The sequence below is a fragment of the Xylocopa sonorina genome, unplaced genomic scaffold (genome assembly GCF_050948175.1).
Source record: "Xylocopa sonorina isolate GNS202 unplaced genomic scaffold, iyXylSono1_principal scaffold0014, whole genome shotgun sequence".
Lineage (NCBI taxonomy): Eukaryota > Metazoa > Arthropoda > Insecta > Hymenoptera > Apidae > Xylocopa > Xylocopa sonorina.
Genome location: NW_027490090.1, coordinates 128,940 through 153,306, shown reverse-complemented (window position 1 = coordinate 153,306; position 24,367 = coordinate 128,940). Strand labels below are relative to the sequence as shown.

Here is a 24,367-nt window from a genome sequence, read left to right as displayed (position 1 = left end):
TTGTTCTATGTATAAACTACTGAAATATAAATTTCCCTTAGTAGAAAGTTGTATTTCAGTGTCTTAACATCTAAAATTTAATACAAAAAAGACAGAATTGTTTTTATAAAATGCAATTTGCAATTTATCATAAAGATAGTAATGAAAGAGATAAAGGTTATAAATATTACTAAAACATATAAAAAGGAAGACCAGATTGAATTTAAAGAACCATCTCAAAGTCTGAATGAAAGGGGAAAGGAATAATAATGTAGAAAATTACAAAACAGCTGCATATAAATACTTCACACAATTAGCTTCAGAAATCCATCATGAAAATTAGGAAAAAACAGGACTTAAAACAATGCACAGAGTAATAAGAAAAATGGATTTAATGAATTAAATGATGCAAAATCAAATGGCAAAAAGAAAGTTATAAATAAATGAAATAAATAGAAGAAAAGGGTCGTTTTTTGCCAAAGAGTTCGTTAAAAAATCTCAAGATTGATGGAAAGATATTATTTTGCTAACACGAGAGAGATTTTTGGTTCATAAAGAAAAAGTATAATAGTATAGAGGCAAATAAATGAAGGTCTATAGTTAATAAAAGCAAAATCTACTTTAAGATACAAAGGAGGTTGTGCAATTGTGTGGGTATCCGTTTAGCCTATCAAAATTAGGAAATTTGTATTTATCAAAGACATTTAAGAACAAACTAGGTATCTTAGCCTTCTAGAAAACAATTGTTGGAAATGTTTAATTTATTATGCCATCGGGTATATGTAGTCATGTCCTCTACTGAGTCATAATTCCATCCAAGAACTGTATATACATCTCTGCCAAGTATATGTCTTTGTACTTCTCAAAATAAATTTTGTCCTGTTTCTAAGCACAAGTGAAGTCGTTTCTTTAATTATCCCAATGTGTTACCAGAAATTACAGTGAAAACACGCAAAATAACCAATAGTAATATACTAAAAATTTTATAGGAATAAATGCGAATAACATAAGAATCCAAAATACATTCAAATTTTATCAACATAATGATCCTAAACAAGAAACAAGAATTATGCAGAAATATTTGTACTACGATTGTTTGAAAGTCTTACATCCATTTCCAAATTTAAATCCTATAGAAAACACATACGTCAAATTAGAAAAATGGAAATAAATTCCAAAATTGAATTGCAAATAAAGCTGAAAGAAGACTGCAGCTCTATTTCTTCAAAGTATTAAACAAAAATGATTCTTAATACGTGTAAATGATGTAATATTATTAATCCATTCACATTATATGACTACCTGTAATTGCACATGTTCTATATAAATTATATGACAAGTACATCTGTATATTCAAATGAATATAATTTCTTTCCTAGCTCATACATAGCTCATAAATGTATTCTATAGCAATGTACAGACGTAAAGCCTTCTCAAAACTATCTTTTCTCTGCATCTCACATGGTATGCTATACAGAAAAATGATTTCATTTTCTTCATACCTTAAAAAGCAGCCGCAAGGAAATCTTCACTTTGTCATATAATACAATCATATTATAACATTTCTGGTGAAGAGTTGCTTCTAGTACTACACATTCAAAATTTCAGACCAAAATATTTATTAGCTGCTTTTATATGACATTTTAGGTATTGCTATGCTACTATCCTTCTTACAGAGACATTTCTATCAGATTTCGCAGGATACTACAAGGTATTTAAATGCATTACCATTGAGTTAAATTAAGGAAATTTGCAATAAAATTTTAAAATCATAATTTTTTATAAAATTTATATACAAAATATTTACTTTTAAAAAAAAAAACTACATATTATCCTATTAGTGCCAGTTGTTCCAATATATGGGTTTATATAAATTTTTTGTGAATCCTTCCTGCTTTCGCTTAGTCTACATATACAAACGAAGTGATATGTTACTTCAATTTGTATTAGTTGAAGTACTTTAGTGTTTTATACATGTATGTTACATATATATATTTTGTGTTTAGTTACACAATTTTCACTCGTCAGCTTCTCTGTCTACATTAGTGGGTTATTGAGACATCTTCTTGTCTAAAATGTATTCTACCCCTAAATGTTATTGTTAGAAAAATTTGTTCTAAATTTCAAACTACTACTTTTTTATCAAATAAGTAACTTAGTATTTAAATTATTCTTACTTATATATAGCAATAAAGACAGGCAATGTATAGTGTCTATAATTAGTGTGAGTGACTGTAGGTACATATGTATGTACAGAAACGTTTACCATTTTCTAAATCACTTTTCGTGCAACGTATAACACTACAATTCTTCATAAACTGTTTCACTAACCTTAAAACAATCGGCATGTCTTCATGCGTGTCCCCAGCAGCAGTAATACAGCAATCAACTTCCGTTAACCGTCTCGAAACGACTACGGCAGTTTCCAATTCGCATGCTTCGATGTATAAATCATAAACGTAACAGGTTTTGTACTAGATACCTCTCAGCTCTAGATAGCTCTGTAAAATATACTTCGATATAGAAGAATACAAGGGGAAGAAGTACCTTGAAAATAATGTTTTCATAAATTTTCGTTCTAATACCGACAAAAATTTTTCGCGGCAAATGTAAGAGAATGTTTTGTTCCTGCCGGTTTTATTAACACCACCTTAAACCACACTTAACCTAGAACGTAACCTACTTTACAGGATTAATTATTTACATTGCAAGGATTTACCCTAGGGATATTGGTGCTGTATTTTGGTACTGTTGTATGGGAAAACTATCGCTATAATACTGTCACGATTCAATATGACTTTTATGCTTATTAATTTCTACTGGTTTTACATTATTTGCTATCAGTCGAAGTCGTTTGGAAATAACTCGTCGAACGTAAAACTTGCTTTTCCAGTATTTTCGTTTCTGTCGTTCTGTTTTTCTCCTTGCATACGTATTCACTACTTTTTTTGTGCACTCATTCATTACTTCCTGTTTACATTCTATTATACAATTTTTCTATGAAAACTCTATAATACTCCTTTTTTTAATGTTTATGTAATATGTGCTATATGTGGTGTGAGTGTCAGTACAAATATAAGTATTGGATGTAAGTGGTACGTGTATTTTGTTTAGTGGTACGCACAGCTGTTCTTTATGACGCAAACATGGATGCATCCTCTTCGCTCGTGGAGTAAAAATAAATTTGTCAATAAAAATTTGAGTTTGAGTTTGACTTTTGTATTTTCCAGTAATTATACACTATTTGCTCCTTTTTTTTAAGTGATATAAGTCCGTTTTATATTATATGGAGATATTTAAGGGTTTGTATTTGAATGGTTCGAAATATATTAGTATGTTTTTTAAATATTAAAATGATTTAAGTTTACAATGTAATCGTTTTTAAAGTATTAGTTAAAAGAAATTTACACTTTTGATGCTCTCGAATAGACTTACATCATTTACAAAATCAACAAATTATGAAAATCATACATTTCTGAAATATTAAATATGGGATTTCAGTTGAATCGAACCAATCTTTTCTTTATGAAATTCTTACTAAATATGTCAAAAAAATGAAATAGAAATGCCTTATTTCAATATTTCCTCAGGTAATGCCATCTAAATTGCTTCAAGTACAACTTTATATTAATATGTGCCATTTTTAACTTTTATCATTATGAGAAAGTTTTTGAAAATAGTCATGATAAATTGGAAAATTGTTTATAGATAAAAAGATCATACCAGATTGCATTCATTGTTACATTAACAAACTTTTATCAAAAATGGACTTACACCACATTCAAAGAACCCAGCACCCAAAGCACCCATCCTTGATCTTTAAAATCTTAGGATCTAACAGATTTTGAAAATCTGAAAGATCTTTAGAACAGGCAACGCACACACACACACATACACACACACACAAAATAGAGAATCTAACATATGTTACATCTATGTATCACACTAAACATGAAACATATCAGTCTTGCTTTAGTATATAGTAGACTCCTGTACAACGCGGGGAAACGTTCCGCGTAACAGAAAATCGCGTTCTATGAGACGTACATTATAGACGTACACTTTGTGTAGCTGGCGCCCAAGAGCCTGAGATTTCGTAGTTTCGAATTCCTCCATTTGAACCGGCAAACTATTTTGCGTTCACGAGCACGCGAAAAGTTGTACGTAAGCGTGTAACTTGTAGCGAGAGAACGATTTGTATTAAAGTTCGTTCTACCCGTTAAGGTGTTCGCTTAATTGATCCCTCCACGGGCTCCCAGAGTGAGGAAACATCGAAACCTCGACACAGTTTGTATATGAAATGGATAATATACGATACGTACAATATATATGACACATACAAAAAGATTGTGTATTATAGACTAATTACAGCTTGTGTAACTGTACACTTTTATGTGATTAAAATTACTAAAGCAAATGGTGCTTTCTACTTTACTGTACATCTCTCATTTCTCGAGTTAAATAGAATATAAGTAATATATAATCTTTGAGTTTTCCCATTTCTCAGTTTATATAATTAGAAAATTAATTATTAGTGTAAAACTTTAAAATTTTGTATACACTCATGTTCAAGATTAGTATTGAACTTGACTCTCTTCAATGGCACGATTACAGAGAAAAGTATATCCATGAATTGATAGTACACAGCACCAGTGCATAACTCCTCGATCTTGGTAAATGACGACTACAGACAATCGTGCCGGCTCAGATTTTCAGTGGTCATATTTGTTGCATAGACATTGACAGCCATTTTTGTAATCCCTCTCCTTAACTAATAATATCTAAAACAAAACAACTCGCAGATTAAAAAATACAGCTGCAAATGAATCATGTGTTAGCAAAAATCACAAATATCTTATCTAAGATATATGTTACATATAGAACACAGTGTACTGAGTAAAAACGCTCCATTATATACAATCCATCTTTGACCGAACAACGTGTTTAAATGCTCACTCTCAAATTACGTATAATAAAATTAGGCTGATTCTGAATGAAATCTACTGTTGGCACTTAAATGGGGTATTCAGAATGCAGTTTATGAACACTGAAGTAAACATTGTTTATGATGGAAGCAAATAAGTTGATTATAACGCTAAAGACAAAAACGTTTATATCTCAGAAAGTGTTAACCCTTTCAACTATCTTTACTATGTTCTTTTTACCGGTTACAGCCTGTTCTATATACCATGTAAATGTTGATTTTATTCTAACACCCTGTATAGAAATGATGGGTTAAAAAGTTAATAGGCAACGTGATTCGATGATAATAAAAATTGATCGATTAAATGAAAAAGAATAATTAAAATCTGTGAAATACTATTTTAGTATTTAGAGAGACTTTAAAGAAATAACATTCCATTCGCTTTTTTGGCTCGAAACACTGGCCGTCGACATATTCGGAGATCTTTTTCTGGCGTGCCATGATGTTAAATGCACGCATATTTTTGCAGAACTTCACACCAGAAGATATAGAAACGAATTTTATTATACAATTGAAATGTTTTCTATAGTTAACCACGACAAGCCGTCGTGAATAACAAATCAAGAGAAAACGATCGCGGTAATCCAGGTGACGCCAACACGCATCCGACCGATCACGCTCATCGCGCGGGGCCGTAATCGCAGTATACAATTCTCGCAACTCTCCTGATTCTGTCTTGCCAAAAATTTAATGCGTGTGCGCGTCATTAAGATTTCGATAGCAAAGCCATCTGAACTTTTGCCTCGCTTGCTCTTTATTTTCTTTTCTCTTTATTTATTAGCAGTCTTGTTTGTGTAACATGTTATGTATTAACCTGTGATGTAACATAGATGTGCTTTGAATGCATGGATGTGCGTTTATACGAAATATTTAATTTTGAAGTAAGTCCAATTGTATTTATTATTTATTTGTCTCCTTTTTTAAGCTTTTAGAGCAATAAACGCCTAAAGGAAGTTGAAATGAAGCTTAATATTGTGTTACTTCTTTTACATTTCTTCAGCTACTAAATTATTACATAAAAATGGTTTTCTGTGATTTATATCGAGATGAATCGGGTAGCTGAAATATGAAACAAGAAAGGAGTTGGAAGAAATGAAAAATAGGATGTAATATATAATTGTATACATACCTCTATTCTAATAAGAAGTATATTTTCATTAACCTGACCATACCTTTACTTTTAAGATATTAATATATATTTGTTATAAATATATTTGTATTTGTATATATAAAATAATTTTAAAATAAATTTTAAAATAAAATATACAGTGTATAATGGTAATATAATATTACATGATAATTAAATACGGGACAAAAGTAAAGCTACAAGCCGCCATGAAGAAGTCAAAGACACGAGCATGGGACAGGCTTCTGCAAACATTGCGCGAGCAACAATAACAAATTACGTCCATGGACGTCCCCACTGACAGAATCACTGAAGACGCCGTCCTTGATGAGACGCTCTTCCCGCCAGAAGAGTCCGTGACGATGATCAACTCAATAAATTCTCAAGACACGGACCCGATTATTTGGTCACAGGCAAACAACGTCACCGAAGAGGAGATGGCTCACGCAATACTAGCATGATGAAGAAGAACACCACACCCGGACAGGATGTAATACGTGGCAGTGTCTGGTCGATGCCATTTAGTATTCCGAACTTAAGACTGCAAAGATTATTCTCAACATGCTTGAGGATGAGCACATTGCCAAGAAGCTGGAAAACCAGCAGACTGGTTCTACTTCGCAAACTCGGAAAACTGTAGAATTTACTAGCCGATTGTTCTGTTCGACAAGATCGAGAAATTGTTTGAAAGAATAGTCATTAAACATGTTTATGTGACGAATAATGTGACAACTAAACATGCTTACAACACCGGACAAAGTCCAGACTGTCCTGACGGTTTCGATCACTGACACGGAAGTCAGTCTTTATAATCTTATTGTATGCTAAATAAAGGTATCTAAGCTTACAATCTTAGAACCCAAGGTTTTGCTTGTCTTTTCACCCAAAATTAGATGATAATCGACTCGTTAAGCATCTATCGCGGACTGAACCGATTTTAGCAGAAAAACAACTCGGTTTCAGAGGAGGAAGATCAAAGATCGATGCGATAAGGAAATTCAAGAGCCTCGTAGAGAACATGATCGCTAGCGGGACATTTGCAATTGCAATATCAATAGATATTAAGAACACGTTCAGCTCTCTCGAGTGGAGTACGATACATAAAGCGCTCGAAAGCCACTAATATCTACAGAGGGTCGTGAAAAACTATCTGCACGATCATCCAATGATACTCGACGAAAGTCGTGACGGAACGAAGAAGAAGGAAATAGATCGTGATGTCCCTGAGAAATTTAGGATATGACGCGGTCTCAAAATCGCCAATGCCAACAGAAGTGCATCTAACTTCCTATGCAGATGACACTCTAATATTAGCGATGGACACGGACTATTAAAGAGCAATCTGTCAGGAGGAAATTACAATCCTGGCCATGGCAAACGCCATCGAGAAGATGGGCCTCCAAATGGCACCATGGAAGAAATCCGAAATCCTCTGTTTTGAGGGAAGAAGAAGAAATCCGAGAGAAGAAAACGAAGTGATTAACATCGGACCGGCCAAAATTACAGTGCAGAACGAGATGAATTACCTCGAACTGTTCCTCGACGACAAATGGAATGTGTAGCGGCTGGCAGCAGTAACAATAAAGAAATATTCGCTGTAGAAATAGCCAGCACGGTTTATGGTGTGCAGGATAAATAAGCTACCTTTGAGGAGACGTTTTAGCCTTTAATATTTTTAAGTAATAGAAAAATAAACTTTAGTCAACGTCCTCGATAGCACGTCCATAACGCCATAAACCGAGGATTACAGGGGACCTGGGCCCAGCGGCCCTTATGGCCATGATCGTTAGGCCCCAGGTAAGCGAACCTCGGGAAATCGCGCTACATTACTGAAAATAAATATTTAGCAACAATTCCCCCGCCAACGTCCGTGTCGCCATCCTTAAGCGACAAGAAGGGCGGCACCCACAAACAGGTAAGGTGATTGGCTTACCAGAATATGTACGGTGGCCAATCACCGAAACACACGGGTGTAACAAAATGCTTAAAAGGAAATGTAAAAATTGGCAGAGACCATTCAATTTTCATCATTCGACAGTCGACAAGTTACGAGGTACAAATATAGAATTGGAGGAGAGAATCCGAAACATCAAATAAAGCTATCGCAGGAACTTGTGGTTCATTTTAATACTCGACACACTCCTCTCCCTCCAAAGTGGTGACCCCGACGTGATCACAAGTTCGATCGAAGTGTAAGTTCAGTTCGCGTAGTGAAAAAGAAAAAATGGCAATGTCAACGCGAAAAACCGCCGCGTCCGCTCCGAGTGACAGTGCTTCCGCGTCGAATACCGCGACGTTTCAAGAGATCAGTCGCGTCGGCATCCGTGTTCCGCCTTTCTGGCCCGAACAGCCGCAGCTCTGGTTTAACCAGATAGAGGCACAATTCGTGTTAAGCGGCGTTACAGCCGATAACACGAAGTTTTACTACGTAATGTCACAGCTCGAGCCGAAGTACGCTGTACAGGTACAGGATATTTTCGACAATCCCCCTGATACGGATAAGTATGAGACGCTGAAGAAGGAATTGGTCCAGCGGTTATCCATGTCCCAGGGGCAACGCATCCGCCAGCTCCTGGAACAAGAAGAGATCGGAGACCGGACGCCCTCACAATTCCTACGCCATATGCGCAATTTGGCAGGTTCAACGGTGACGGACGATTTTCTACGGACTCTATGGTCCGGTCGGTTGCCAGCCATGACACGAGCCATCGTGACAGCGCAAGCGGACCTTAGCCTGAACAAGTTGGCGGAGATCGCCGACCAGATTCACGAAGGTTCTAGTCGGAACCAAGTCGCGAGCGTCACCTCCGACAGGGTTGTGGACATGCTAGTGAAGCGTCTGGAGAGTCTAGAACTCCAGATAGCGGAGATGTCCCGATCACGCCCATCTACGCGAACACATACGCATTTCCGCCGAAGATCGCGTTCGAACAGCAAAACGCGCGGTTCATCGCCTTCAAAAAACAAACGTTGCTGGTATCATCACACCTTCGGCGATGAGTCAACCAAGTGCCGCCCACCCTGCAGCTTCCAGTCGGGAAACGAAACGGGACGCCACTGAACGCTGCTATCAGTGACGGTCCAAGGACGAGCCGCCTCTACGTCACCGACCGAGTTACGAAGGAAGAATTCTTGGTCGACACGGGATCGGACATCTGCGTGTACCCTCGCACGCGAATAAAGGGTCGCATCTCGAAGACGACGCACGAGCTACTCGCAGCGAACAGTTCCACCATCAGCACCCATGGCGAGAAGACATTTCACCTCAACCTAGGACTCCGCAGAGCCTTCCCGTGGAAGTTCGTCATAGCTGACGTCATGAAGCCGATCATCGGGGCTGATTTCCTCAGCCACTACGGCCTACTGGTGGATCTGCAGAAACGGCGCCTACTGGACCAAACAACGTCATTAACAGCCATCGGAAGAGTCATCACGGACGACACGCAGTCGGTGAAAACCATCACCGGTGACTCGCCCTACCATCGTCTCTTGGCCGAGTTTCCGAACATCACGCGGCCATCAACCAGCGAGTGTAAGGTAAAACACGATGTCGTGCACCACATACGCACTACCGCCGGACCGCCGATTTTTTGTAAACCGCGTCGGTTGTCCACGGAGATGTTTTCCCTCGCCCGGGCTGAGTTGGAAAACCTCATGAGATTAGGGCATATCCGACCGTCGCGAAGCCAATGGGCTTCCGCCCTTCACATGGTCCAGAAGAAGGACAAGGGCTGGAGACCATGCGGTGATTATCGCGCATTGAATGCGAGAACTATTCCGGATCGCTATCCAATTCCGCATATCGAAGATTTTTCGCGAATGTTATTCGGGAAAGCCGTATTTTCGACGATAGATCTGGTACGCGCTTATCACCAGATCCCAGTGCACCCGAGTGACATTCCGAAAACGGCTATAACAACGCCGTTCGGTCTTTTTGAATATACCGCGATGTCCTTCGGTTTGAGAAACGCGGCTCAGACGTTCCAGTGTTTCATCGACACTGTCCTACGAGGGTTGGATTTCTGCTATGCCTACTTAGATGACATACTAGTCGCATCTAAGGACGAGGCAGAGCATAAGGACCACCTGCGGCAGCTGTTTGCGCGTCTAGAACAATACGGCATCGTGGTAAATTCAGCAAAATGTGTATTCGCGGAAACGGAAGTAAACTTTCTGGGATATAGGGTAGACGAACACGGCACCAAGCCACTACCGGACAAGGTTCGCGCCATAATCGATTTCCCAAAACCTAAGACGGTCGGGGAACTCCGGAGATTTTTAGGAATGTTAAATTTCTATCGGCGATTCATTCCCGATGCCGCGAAATTATAAGCTCCCATCAACGCACTCTTAAAAGGCAAACTAAAGAAAAACGCGCCGCTAAAATGGTCAACCGATTCCGAGTCTACGTTAGACGAATTAAAGAACGCGTTATCAAACGCCGCATTGTTAGCGCATCCGTCTAACTCTGCTCACCTCGCGATAATTGTAGACGCATAGGACCACGCGTTAGGCGCAACGTTGCAGCAGCGAGTAGGCGAGGCGTGGCAGCCATTGGCGTTCTGCACCAAAACCCTCTCGTCTGCTCAACGAAAGTACAGCGCGTACGACCGCGAGTTATTAGCAATATACGCAGCTATCAAACAGTTTCGGCACGCAGTGGAAGGTCGCACGTTTTCGGTCTATACAGATCATAAACCACTAGTATACGCGTTCCAACAGAAACCGGAAAAGAGTACCCCGAGACAGTTCAGGTACCTAGACTTCATCGGGCAATTCACGACTGACATCCGACATATTAGTGGAAAGGACCATGAGGCAGCAGACGCACTGTCGAGAATAGAGTCTATCGCTACCGCGATTCGATATAAGGACCTCGCAGAGTCTCAAGCGGGCGACGACGAATTAAGAACTCTGCTCACAGCGTCTGGTACCTCGTTGATCCTGAAGCGCATAAAACACGACGATACAGATGTTTACTGCGACATTTCCACAGATAGAGTCCGACCATACGTGACGCACCCTTTCCGACGACAAGCGTTCGAATCAATCCACAGACTGTCACACCCAGGAATCAAAACGACTGTCAAACTAGTCAAAGAGCGATTCGTGTGGCCGTCCATTGATAAAGATTGTCGCGCGTGGGCACGAAACTGCATTGAATGCCAAAAGTCGAAAATATCCAGACATGTCAACAGCCCCACCGGTAATTTTAAACTACCGTCCTCTAGGTTTGAGCACGTACATCTCGACCTAGTGGGCCCGCTACCAATATCACGTGGGAATAGGTACTGCCTGACATGCATAGACCCGAAGTTTTCGCAATAGAAAATATAGAAGCCGAGACCGTCGCAAGAACTTTCATCGCCGGATGGATATCCAGATTCGAAACTCCGTTAAAAATTACCACCGACCGTGGCCGACAGTTCGAGTCGAATCTTTTTAATCGTTTAAATTCGCTGTTAGGTACATATCACATACGCACCACAGCTTACCACCCAGCCGCGAATGGCCTAGTAGAACGCTTGCATAGACAGCTTAAAGCTGCGATCAAGTGCCATGCAGACGAATCATGGACCGACGCGATACCAATAGTGCTCTTAGGCGTACGAGCAGCCTATCGTCCCGACCTAACTGCATCTACCGCCGAATTAGTTTACGGCGAAAACCTTCACCTACCGGGCGAATTCTTCGGAAATACGACGAGACCGATCGCTGAACCAGTGGATGTCGTCAAGCAATTACGGACACACTTCCACGCGCTACGACCAGTTCCCGGCTCGCGCCACGGGGACAGGAAAATATTTATTTTCAAAGACCTAGCAACAGCATCGCACGTTTTCGTACGGGTTGATTCGGTGAAAACGCCACTGCAGCTCCCGTACGAAGGACCATTCCCCGTCATATCACGATCCGATAAAACCTACGTAGTACAAATTCGCGGCAAAAATAGTACCATATCCATAGATAGATTAAAACCGGCCTACCTATTCGAAGCTAACGAAATTCCTGACGATAGAAACCAACCGATTCCCGCAGTCATACCCAAGGACGTACAATATAAAAATCCGACTTGCTCGCGAGAATATACACAAACGCGATCAGGCAGGCGTGTAAGATTCCCAGATCGCTTGCAAGTTAGTCATTAGTGGTTTAATGTATATAGATAAGTAGTTTATAATTTGTACATAGTAGTTTAAGATTAGTCATAAGCGCAACAACCACTAAGTAATAGTAAATATAGCGTTTACACTGAAAGGGGGGTGATGTAGCGGCTGGCAGCAGTAACAATAAAGTAATATTCGCTGTAGAAATAGCCAGCACGGTTTATGGTGTGCAGGATAAGTAAGTTACCTTTGAGGAGACGTTTTAGCTTTTAATATTTTTAAGAAGTAACAGAAAAATAAACTTTAGTCAACGTCCTCGATAGCATGTCCATAACGCCATAAACCGAGGATTACCTGGGACCTGGGCCCAGCGGCCCATATGGCCATGACCGTTAGGCCCCAGGTAAGCGAACCTCGGGAAATCCGGCTACATTACTGAAAATTAATAGTTAACAACAATTCCCCCGTCGACGTCCGTGTCGCCCTTCCTAAGGGACAAGAAGGGCGGCACCCACAAACAGGTAAGATGATTAGCTTACCAGAATATGTACGGTGGCCAATCACCGAAACGTACGGGTGCAACAAAATGCTTATAAGCAAATGCAAAAAATTGGAAAAGACATTCGACAAGTTACAAGGTAAAAATATAGAATTGGAGGCGAGAATCAGAAGTATCAAATAAAGCTATCGAAGGAACTTGTGATTCATTTTAATACACGACACAACTCTCTCTCTCTCTCTCCCTCCAAATGTGATATTAAAGAAAACATATGTAATGGAGGGGTTAGTTATCAGGGCAAAACATTTGCATTATCAGTAAGGTGTATTATAGCTGATGCACCAGCTCGAGCTTTTATCTTAAATCATCGGGGACATACGTCTTACTGACCTTGCTCGAAGTACAAAGTGGTGTACGTCAGAAAGGTAGATATGTTTTCACTGGTGTACACCATTCTCTCAGAAATGATGAGATGTACGTTAGATGTCTTGATGAGGACCATCATAAAGAAGGTTCAAGTCCACTATCTTTGATAGCGTTTGGAATGGTATCACAAGTACCTTTTGAATACATGCATCTCGTATGCTTAGGTGTAATGAAAAAATTATTATCTGCCTGGATAGACGGCAAATATTCCCATTCTTCTATAATATACTTACTTAAATTATACTAATTATAAAGATATTCAGATAATATCCAGTAGGTTAATGAAATTAAAGAAATACTGCCCGTCTGATTTTACAAGGCGTCCCAGGGAAATCAAAATCTTTTCTAAATTTAAAACTACCGAATTCCGACAATTTCTTCTATATACAGGACCATTTGTTACACATGGCCTGTTAAGTAATAATTTGTACAAACATTTCCTTTTTCTTCATGCCTCTATGAGGATTTTAATTTCACCCATATTATCAGAGAATTTTTTAGAATATGCAGAACAAGCTCTGCAGAGATTTGTTATTAGAAGTAAACTTTACTATGGCTGTCTGTTCAATAGTTATAATGTTCATGGTCTATTTCATTTATCCAATGATGTAAGGCACTTCGGTAATTTAGATTCTTTTTCTGCTTTCCCCTATGAAAGCAATATGTCCCTCTTTAAAAAGTATTGCAGGAAGCCACATTTGCCACTGCAGCAAATTTATTTAATAGAAAGATGGAAGAAGAGCAGCATGGTACAAGGCACAATCAGGATGTTAATTCTTCATTCATTCATGTATCTCACCCATTTGGTAATGGTACTCATGGTCTTCGGTACCAAAAAATACAATTTGCTAATATATTGTTAAGTATAGACACACGCGACAATTGTTGCATTTTATATGACGGTCGTATCTGCATCATACAAGATATTTACCATCATAATAATACTGCCACATTAGATGCAAAAAGATTTATGGAAACCACTGACTTTTATAACGTTGGTATATTGTCTTCGGCGCTCGATATATATAAATGCAGTACACTTAGCACTGAAAAGTTGTAATACACTAGTAAAGTAAATATATTTAGTTTATTCTATACATTAAATTATTTACTATACATAGATTGTTTCCATAACTCAGTTCATTATTTCATAAGTATAAATATATCGTTCATTAAATTTGCTTAAATAACATGCTGTCATCGTATTTAATATACCCTCTATTGCATGAATTTTTAACGATGAGTTGAAAAAAATATTTACAAAATAAGTGTATATATTTTTACGATAAAGTAATTAACGACTTTTCTGAAAAAATCACTGTATTAAGTTATAGTTTATAGAAAATAATAAAAAGAAGTTTTTATATCTTTCTTTCGTGTCAGTGTATCTATTTTCGAATCGAAATAAATAAATTGCTTAGTTTAGTCATTTTTAATATTCGTTTACAATTTTTATGGAAACAGCTTCTTCATTGGTATATATTAGCCTACGCCACTGCCATGCGTGTCACTATGGTGAACTGATAGTGTGATTGGCAGTGCCGTGTCGCCCCTGTGCTATATCGCGGTGCTTTGATAGTGCCGTGACACGGGTGTCGCCCCAGTGCTAGCCCTGTGCCGTTACGAAAAATGAGTGGCAGCACCGTGCTTGTACAGTGCTTCGTTCCACCAGGTGTCACTGACGTGCCAATCGCTAGTTGTCTGGGTATATTACTTATTTTATAAGAATATAAACCATTTATTGTAGATTGAAAATACAGAATAAATTTATTTCTAACAGTAACATTTTATGATACAATACTAAAAACAGAATTATTATCTTTCATTCTGATGTCATTGTAATGTAACACTAATATTATAACACTTTTGTACATTCTATTACTTATTAATTCTAAACGATTACTGTAAGAGCAAAATAACTTTGTTCTATGTATAAACTACTGAAGTATAAATTTCCTTTAGTAGAAAATTGTATTTCAGAGTCTTAACATCTAAAATTTAATACAAAAAAAAGAGAATTGTTTTTACAAAATACAATTTGCAATTTATCATAAAGATTGTAATGAAAGAGATAATAGTTATAAATATTACTAAAACGTATAAAAAAGAAGACCAGATTGAATTTAAAGAACTATCTCAAAGTGTGAATGAAAGGGGAAAAAGAATAATAAGATAGAAAATTACAAAACAGCTGCATGTAAATACTTCACACAATTAGCTTCAGAAATCCATCATGAAAATGAGGAAAAAACAAGGCTTAAAACAGTGCACAGAGTAATAAGAAAAATGGATTTAATGAATTTAATGATGCAAGATCAAATTACAAAAAGAAAGTTATAAATAAACGAAATAAATAGAAGAAAAGGGTCGTTTTTTGCCAAAGAGTTCGTTAAAAAATCTCAAGATTGATGGAAAGATATTATTTTGTTAACAAGAGTAGATTTTTGGTTCATAAAGAAAAAGTTTAGTAGTATAGAGGCAAATAAATGAAGGTCTATAGTTAACAAATGCAAAATCTACTTTAAAATACAAAGAAGGTTGTGCAATTGTATGGGTATCCATTTAGCCTATCAAAATTGGAAAATTTGTATTTATCAAAGACATTTAAGAACAAACTAGGTATCTCAGCTTTCTAGAAAACAATTGTTGGTAATGTTTAATTTATTATGCCATGGGGTATACGTAGTCATGTCCTCTACTGAGTCATAATTCCATCCAAGAACTGCATATACAACTCTGCCAAGTATGTGTCTTTGTACTTCACAAAATAAATTTTGTTCTGTTTCTAAGCACAAGTGAAGTCGGTTCTTTATTTATCCCAATGTGTTACCAGATATTATATTGAAAACACTCAAACTAACCAATAGCAATTTACTAAAAATCATATATGAATAAATGAAAATAACATAAGAATCCAAAATACATTAAAATTTTATCAACATAATGATCCTAAACAAAAAACAAGAATTATGCAGAAATATTTGTACTACGATTGTTTGAAAGTCTTACATCCATTTCCAAACTTAAATCCTGTAGAAAACATGTAAGTCAAATTAGAAAAATGGAAATAAATTCCAAAGTTGAATTGCAAATAAAGCTGAAAGAAGACTGCAGCTTTATTTCTTCAAAATATTTAAAAAAAATTATTCTTAATGTGCGTAAATACTGTAAGATTATTAATCCATTCGCATTATATGACTATCTGTAAACGCACATGTTCCTATATAAATTATATGAGTTCAGCTGGTAAGCTTACACTGACTTATTCAAATGTATGTAATTTCTTTATGTAAATGTTTTTTTATGTAAATGTATTCTATAGCAATGTACAGACATAAGGCCTTAGCAAAACTATCTTTTCTTTGGATCTTACATGGTTTGCTTTAAGGAAAAATGATTTCTTTTTCTTCATACCTTAAAAAGCAGCCGCAAGGAAGTTTTCCTTTTGTCATATAATACAATCATATTACAATATTTCTGGTAAAGAGTTGCTTTTAGTACCACAAATTCAAAGTTTCAGACAAAAATATTTATTAGTTGCTTTTATATGACATTTTAGGTATTGCTATGCTATTATCCTTCTTGCTAAGACATTTCAATCAGATTTCACAGGATACTGCAAGGTATTTAAATGCATTACCATTGGGTTAAATGAAGGAAATTTGCAATAAAATTGTAAAATCATAATTTTTTATAAAATTTATGTACAAAATATTTACTTTTCAAAAAAAGACTATATATATTAGCCTATTAGTGCCAGTCGTCTCAATATAAGGGTTTATATAAATTTTTTGTGAATCCTTCCTGTTATCGCTTAGTCTACATATACAAACGAGGTAGTATGTTACTTCAATTTGTATTAGTTGAAGTACTTTAGTATTTTATACATGTATGTCACATATATATTTTATATTTAGTTACACAATTTTCATTTGTCAGCTTCTATGTCTGCATTAGTGGGTTATTGAGACAACATTTTGTCTAAAATGTATTCTACCCCTAAATATTATTGTTAGAAAAATTTGTTCTGAATTTCAAACTACTACTTTTTTTATCAAATAAGTAACTTAGTATTTAAATTATTCTTACTTACATATACCAATAAATACAGGCAATGTATAGTGTCTGTAATTAGTATGAGTGACTGTATGTACATATGTATATAGAAATGTTTACCATTTTCTAAATCACTTTTCGTGCAACGTATAACACTACAATTCTACATAAACTGTTTCACCAACCTTAAAACAATCGGCATCTCTTCGTGCGTGTCCCCAACAGCAGTAATACATCAATAAACTTACGTTAAGCGTCTCGAAACGACTACGGCAGTTTCCAATTCGCATGCTTCGATGTATAAATCATAAACGTAACAGGTTTTGTACTAGATACCTCTCAGCTCTAGATAGCTCTGTAAAATATACTTCGATATAGAAGAATGCAAGGCGAAGAAGTACCTTGAAAAGAATGTTCTTATAAATTTTCGTTCTAATACCAACAAAAATTTTTCGCGGCAAATGCGAGAGAATCTTCTGTTCCTGCCGGTTTTATTAACACCACCTTAAACTACACTTAACCTAGAGCGTAACCTACTTTACAAGAGTAATTGTTTACTTTACAGAGATTTACCCTAGGGATTTTGGTGCTGTTGTTTGGCATTATTGTATGGGAACATTATTGCTAGTCACCGTCACGGTTCAACATGAATTTTATGCTTATCAATTTCCACTGGTTTTACATTATTTGCTATCAGTCGTAGTCGTTTGGAAATAACTCGTCGAACGTAAAACTTGCCCTTTCAGTATTTTCGTTTCTGTCGATCTTTTTTTTCCTTGCATACGTATTCCCCACTTTTTTTTGCACACTTATTCATTACTTTCTGTTTACATTCCGTTATTCAATTTTTCCATAAAAACTCTACAATACTTTTTTTTAATTTTTATGTAATATGTGTTATATGTGATGTGAGTGTCAGTACAAATGTAAGTATTGGATGTTGTTCCATGGCACACTCACAGGTCTTAGGCTGTTTTCCAGACCCCTCTTCTCTGGTCCCTCAGTTCCGTCTGTCATGCATGTTTCCAATTTGCCATTGTCAACCACGGGCATAAATTCTACCCAAGAGTTCGACAGGGACCTCAGTCCCCATCTGGAAAATATCCGGCTAGCGTTCTGGCATCTGCGAACCTCGATGACTACCTTCGAGAGGCAGTTCATTTATACTATCATTCATTGTCTGATTTCGAGTTTATGGCTGCAACAGACGAAGGCCCACTTAGTTCGCATTCGGACTGCAGAAGGAAACCCCAAACTCAGAAAGACCAGACCTAGTGCCCATTGACAATGTCATGTTTAACGACACATGCCTGACAGGATGTAGATTTCATGGCCACTTTCTCCTTTTTGTAGTACCACCTCCCAAAAGACCACGAACACTCCTTATAGGTTACTGTCCGCATAGCCATACCCTAACAAGACTCACATAGTCCAATTAGATGAAAGATCTTCCCTCTCCAAGATTAGAATCTTGCAAGATTTCCAAATGAGGGCAGTTGAACTTCAGTATCGCGCCTGAACGTTCATCTTTGAACCGAGCCTTCCTTATCTGACAACTCATTTCACCAAACTACCATAAGCGATCGAGAAAAATATAGTCGAGGAGGAAAGCCCTCTCCAGGAGTCGGGCTCTTTCAGCTTGATTGTCTTGCTACAGCACACAATCCCTGAAAACCCACCTCAATACCAGAATTGATCCCCAGAGTGGACAATCTCTGGGTCAGAGTTAGTTTCTCAAATACGGCAGTCTGACAACATCATCCAAGCCGTGAGAGCAGGAGTTAATCCTCGTGAGACGTGTGGCAAGTTACGGTCGGAAGCACGGACTTCATCACAACGACCTGCGCCCCTCATCCGCGCCAAAGAGCACCACTTGCAGTGGACCGACTATAGTTTTTTTCTTCAATCGCTCATTTATACATCGATCTCAACAGTCGGAGGCACCGAACAGAGCTTTACAACCTCTGTTGGCCAGTTTACCTGGCCGCTGCTGAAGCACGAGCCTCGCGTAGCGAGTAGCGCGAACCAGATGTAAATGGTACGTGTATTTTGTTTAGTGGTACGCATAGCTGTTCTTTACGACGCAAGCATGAGTGCATCCAATTCTCCCGTGGAGTAAAGATAAATTTGAAGCAATTTACTTCGTAAGCCACCATAGGCGATGTCAATAAAAATTTGAGTTTGAGTTTGAGTTTGAGTTTTTTATTTTCCACTAATTATACACTATTTGAACCTTTTTTTTAAGTAGTATAAGTCCATTTTATATTGTATGGAGATATTTAAGGGTTTATATTTGAATGGTTCGAAATATATTGTTATGTTTTTTAAATATTAAAATGATTTAACTTTACAATGTAATCGTTTTTAAAGTATTATTTAAAAGAAATTTACACTTTTGATGCTCTCGAATAGACTTACGTCATTTTCAAAATCAACAAAATGTGGAAATCATACGCTAATGAAATATTAAATATGGGATTTCAGTTAAATCGAACCAATCTTTTATTTATGAAATTCTTATTAAATATGTAAAAAAAAAAAAAAAATGGGATAGAAAGGCCTTATTTCAATATTTCTTCAGGTAATGCCATTTAAATTGCTTTAAGTACAACTTTATATTAATATGTGCCATTTTTTACTTTTGTCATTATGAGAATGTTTCTGAAAATAGTCATGATGTATTGGAAAATTGTTTCTAAATAAAAAGTTCATACCAGATTGCATTCTTTGTTACATTAACTAACTTTTATCAAAAATGGACTTACACCACATTCAAAGAACTCAGCACCTAAAGCACCCTCCCTGATCTTTAAAACTTAGGATCTAATAGGTTTAACAAATTTGAAAGATCTTTAGAACAGGCAACATACACGAAAAAAAAAACGAAAAAATAGAGAATCTAACATATCTTACATCTATGTATCACAGTAAACATGAAACATATCAGTCTTGCTTTAGTATATAGTAGACTCCTCTAAGTGGGAGAAACGTTCTGCGTAACAGAAAATCGCGTTATATGAGACATACATTATAGATGTACACTTTGTGTAGCTGGTACCCAAGAGTCTGAGATCTCGTAGCTTCGAATTCCTCCATTCGAACGGGCAAAGTTTGCATTCACGAGCATGCGAAAAGTTGTACGTAAGCGTGTAGCTTGTAGCGAGAGAACGATTTGTATTAAAATTCATTTTACCCGTTAACGTGTTCCCTTAATTGATCCGACGTCACAGTTTATATATGAAATGGATAATATACGATACATACAATATATATCATACATACAAAAAGATTGTGTGTTATAGACTAATTTCAACTTGTGTAACTGTACACTTTTATGTGATTAAAATTGTCAAAGCAGGCGGTGCTTTCTACTATACTGTAGAAACTTTATTGCATATGACTCCTTTCAAGTAATATGTAATCTTTGAGTTTTTTCATTTCCCAGTTTATATAATTAGAAAATTAATTACCAGTGTAAAATTTTAAGATTTTGTATACACTCATGTTCAAGATTAGTCTTGAACTTGACTCTCTTCAATGGTACGATTACAGAGAAAAACATGTCCATGAATTGATAGTACACAGCACTAGTGCAAAACTCCTCGATCTTGGTAAATGACGACTACAGACAATCGTGCCAGCTCAGATTTTCAGTCATCACATTTGTTGCATAGACATTGACAGCCATTTTTGTAATCCCTCTCCTTAACTAATAATATCTAAAACATAGCAACTCGCAGATTAAAGAATACAATTGCAAATGAATCATGCGTTAGCAAAACACAAATATCTTATTTAAGATATATATTATATATAGAACACATTGTACTGATTAAAAATGGTCCATTATATCCAATCCATCTTTGACCGAACAACGTGTTTAAATGCTCACTCTCACATTACGTATAATAAAATTAGGCTGACTCTTGATGAAATCTACCGTTGGCACTTAAATGGGGTACATTCAAAATACGGTTTATGAACACTGAAATAAGCATCGCATACGATGGAAGCAAGTAAGTTGATTATAACGCAAAAGACAAAAACGTTTATATCTCAGAAAGTGTTAACCCTTTCAACTATGTTTGCTATGTTCTTTTTACCAGGTACAGTCTGTTCTATATACCATGTAAATGTTGAATGATTTTTTTCTAACACTCTGTACAGAAATGATGGGTTGAAAAGTTAATAGGCAACGTGATTCGATAATAATAAAAATTGATCGATTAATTGGAAAAGGATAATTAAAATCCGTGAAATACAATTTTAGTATTTAGAGAGATTTTAAAGGAATAACATTCCATTCACTTTTTTGGCTCGAAACATTGGCCGTCGACATATTCGGAGATCTTTCTCTGGCGTGCTATGATGTTCAATGCACACATATTTTTGCAGTACTTCATACGACAAGATATAGAAACGAGTTTTATTAGACAATTGGAATTTTTTCTATCGTTAATCACGACAAGCCGTCGTGGATAACAAATCAAGGGAAAACGATCGCGGTAATCCAGGTGACGCCAACAAGCATCCGACCGATCACGATCATCGCGCGAGGCCGTAAGTCGCAGTATACAATTCTGGCAACTCTCCTGATTTTGTCTTGCCAAAAATTTAATGCGTGTACTCATTAAGATTTCGATAGCAAAGCCATCTGAACTTTTGCCTCGCTTGCTCCCTATTTTCTTTTCTCTTTATTTATTAGCAGTTTTTTTGTGTAATATGTTATGTATTAACGTATGCTGTGACATAGATGCGCTTTGAATGCATGGGTGTGCGTTTATACGAAATATTTAATTTTGAATTATGTCCAACTGTATTTATTATTTATTTGTCTCCTTTTTAAAGCTTCTAGAGTAACAAACGACTAAAGGAAGTTGAAATGGAGCTTTCTTATTTTACATTTCTTCATGTTCTATATTATTACATAAAAATGGTTTTTTACACTTTCATTGACTTCCTTTTCCGTCATTTGTATCGAGTTGGATCGAGTAGTTGAAATATGAAACAAGAAAGGAATTAGAAGAAGTGAAAAATAGGATGTAATATGCAATTGTATACATACCTCTATTCTAATAAAAAGTATATTTTCATTAAAAATATGATATCTTCGGTTTTTTCATTAACGAAACCTTTACTTTTAAGATATTAATATATATATATAAGATATTATATATATGCAACGTATATATTCAACATATATATATATATATTTCTCTTTGAAAGAATAGTTCACGATCGTGTGAGGACCAAAATTCTAGGGATAAATATGTTTATGCGACGAATAATGTGACAACCAAACATGCTTACTACACCGGACAATGTCTATACGACCCGGACGGTTTCGATCACTGACACCGCTTAGTCATAAAGGACATCAACTTGTATAAATAAAAACTCCTAAAGCCGCCTAAGTCAGTCTTTTTAAACTTATTCTGTGCTAAATAAAGGTATCTGAGCTTACGATCCTAGAACCCAAGTTTTTCCTTGCCTTCTCACCCAAAATTAGATGATAATCGACTCATCAAGCATCTATCGTAGACGGCACCGATTTTAGCAAAAAATCAACTCGGTTTCAGAGAAGTAAGATCAATGGTCGATGCGATGAGGAAATTCAAAAGCCTCGCAGAGAATCTGATCGCCAACGGGACCGTCGCAATTGCAATATCGATAGTTATTAAGAACGCGTTCAACTCCCTCGTGTGGAGTACAATTCGTAAAGCGCTCGAAACGCACGAATACCTACGTAGGAAAGACTACCTGCACGATCATCTGATGATACTCTACGAAAGTCGTGACGGAACGAAGAAGAAGGAAATAGATCGCGGCGTCCCTGAGGAATTTAGGGTACGACGCGGTCTTAAAATCGTCAAAGCCAACAGAAGTGAATGTAACTTGCTATGCAGATGACACTCTAATATTGGCGATGGACACGGACTACCAAAGAGCAATCTGCCTGGCGGAAATCACAATCGTGGTCATGACAAACGCCATCGAGAAGATGGGCCTCATGGCCATGGAGTGTGGTGAAACACACTCCCCCGTCCGAGAAACGAGCGATGGCTGGGTCACTCAGTCACCGCTCCCGTCCCGGGGGACGTCTTCTTGAGCGTCTTCCACTCAACTAGACGCTTAACCCAGACACTTACTGTGCTTGGTTGGATAAATTGAAAGAAGCGATAAGAGTAAAACGACCAAAACCAGCAAATCGAAAAAGTATATTTTTTCATCACGATAATGCAATGTCACATGTCGCACAGAACGTACATAAAAAATACGTGAATTCAGTTGGCAAATTTTATTACACCCCCCCCCCCCCATATTCTTTGGATATCGCTTCATCTGATTACCACCTATTTTGGCCAATGCAATATTTTTTAGCAGAAAAAAATTTGATAATGTCGAATCCGTAGAAACCAACGTAGAAAAGTATTTTAACGAAAAATTACGGAAGTTTTATAGTGCAAGTACAATGTCTCTGCCAAAAGAAGGGAAGAGGTTCTGGAACGAGAGGGTGATTACATTTCTTCATAAGCTTTGAAGGTATTTTTCGCATTAAGCAAGCATGATGTGTTTAAATTACTACCCATCAATCCTGAGAGCGGAAAGTTAGCCCACGTCCCAGGTTTAACACCCCATCTACCCGTGGTTATTCGGAAATTGCCGGATACGCGGACGATTTGGTGGATGATACCGGGAACGAGGGATAATACTCATGGAATAGCACCAGAACTGATCTGCATTTTCGTTTTATTTTTGTCTCCTTTTTAATTTTGATGCGTACTATAAGAGTTATTTATTAAAATCATAGAAAACAATTAAATCTATATCTAGACGACTGGATTTAGATTCAGACATAGTAAAGACTGGAAATAAAATTGAATTTATATTTAATAGTTTATTTTGAAGCGTATTATACACTATAAGAGTTACTTATCGAAATCATAGGAAATAATTCTATCTCTAAACATTCTTATCTTTTTGAAATCTTTAGATAAGAAGTAGAACTGCTAAATTTTTTTCTTTTTCTTTTGGAACGCTCGCAATTTTTATATCGTGGAGATGAGTAAACGGGAGTGCTGACGTCATGACAATTTCTGGTTCCAACACTCCTGATGCGAGGTTGGTGGTGGGTAAACCTTTGGAGAAGTGTCCAACGGCACACGCCAAACGAAATATTATGTCTGGTG

At 36.9% G+C, this 24,367-nt stretch overlaps 1 protein-coding gene and 1 pseudogene across 1 annotated transcript; both read left to right on the top strand.

Annotated features, from left to right (window-relative positions):
• The first annotated feature begins 8,313 nt into the window (after positions 1-8,313).
• Positions 8,314-11,215, top strand: LOC143431872 (uncharacterized). Its single transcript, XM_076908851.1, has 4 exons — positions 8,314-8,919; positions 9,117-10,310; positions 10,812-11,102; positions 11,147-11,215. Exons 1-4 carry the CDS (start codon positions 8,314-8,316, stop codon positions 11,213-11,215), a joined length of 2,160 nt encoding a protein of 719 aa, XP_076764966.1.
• Positions 11,216-13,239: 2,024 nt separating this feature from the next.
• On the top strand, positions 13,240-14,181 carry LOC143431871 (uncharacterized; annotated as a pseudogene).
• The last annotated feature ends 10,186 nt before the right edge of the window (positions 14,182-24,367 follow it).

Excerpts from the sequence above, each read along its gene's own strand:
- LOC143431872 (XM_076908851.1), top strand. The coding sequence starts at position 8,314 with ATGGCAATGTCAACGCGAAAAACCGCCGCGTCCGCTCCGAGTGACAGT. Across the intron at positions 8,920-9,116 it reads ACAGGGTTGTGGACATGCTA|CTTCCAGTCGGGAAACGAAA; the intron begins GTGAAGCGTCTG and ends CCCACCCTGCAG. Across the intron at positions 10,311-10,811 it reads CCAAGCCACTACCGGACAAG|AAACCGGAAAAGAGTACCCC; the intron begins GTTCGCGCCATA and ends GCGTTCCAACAG.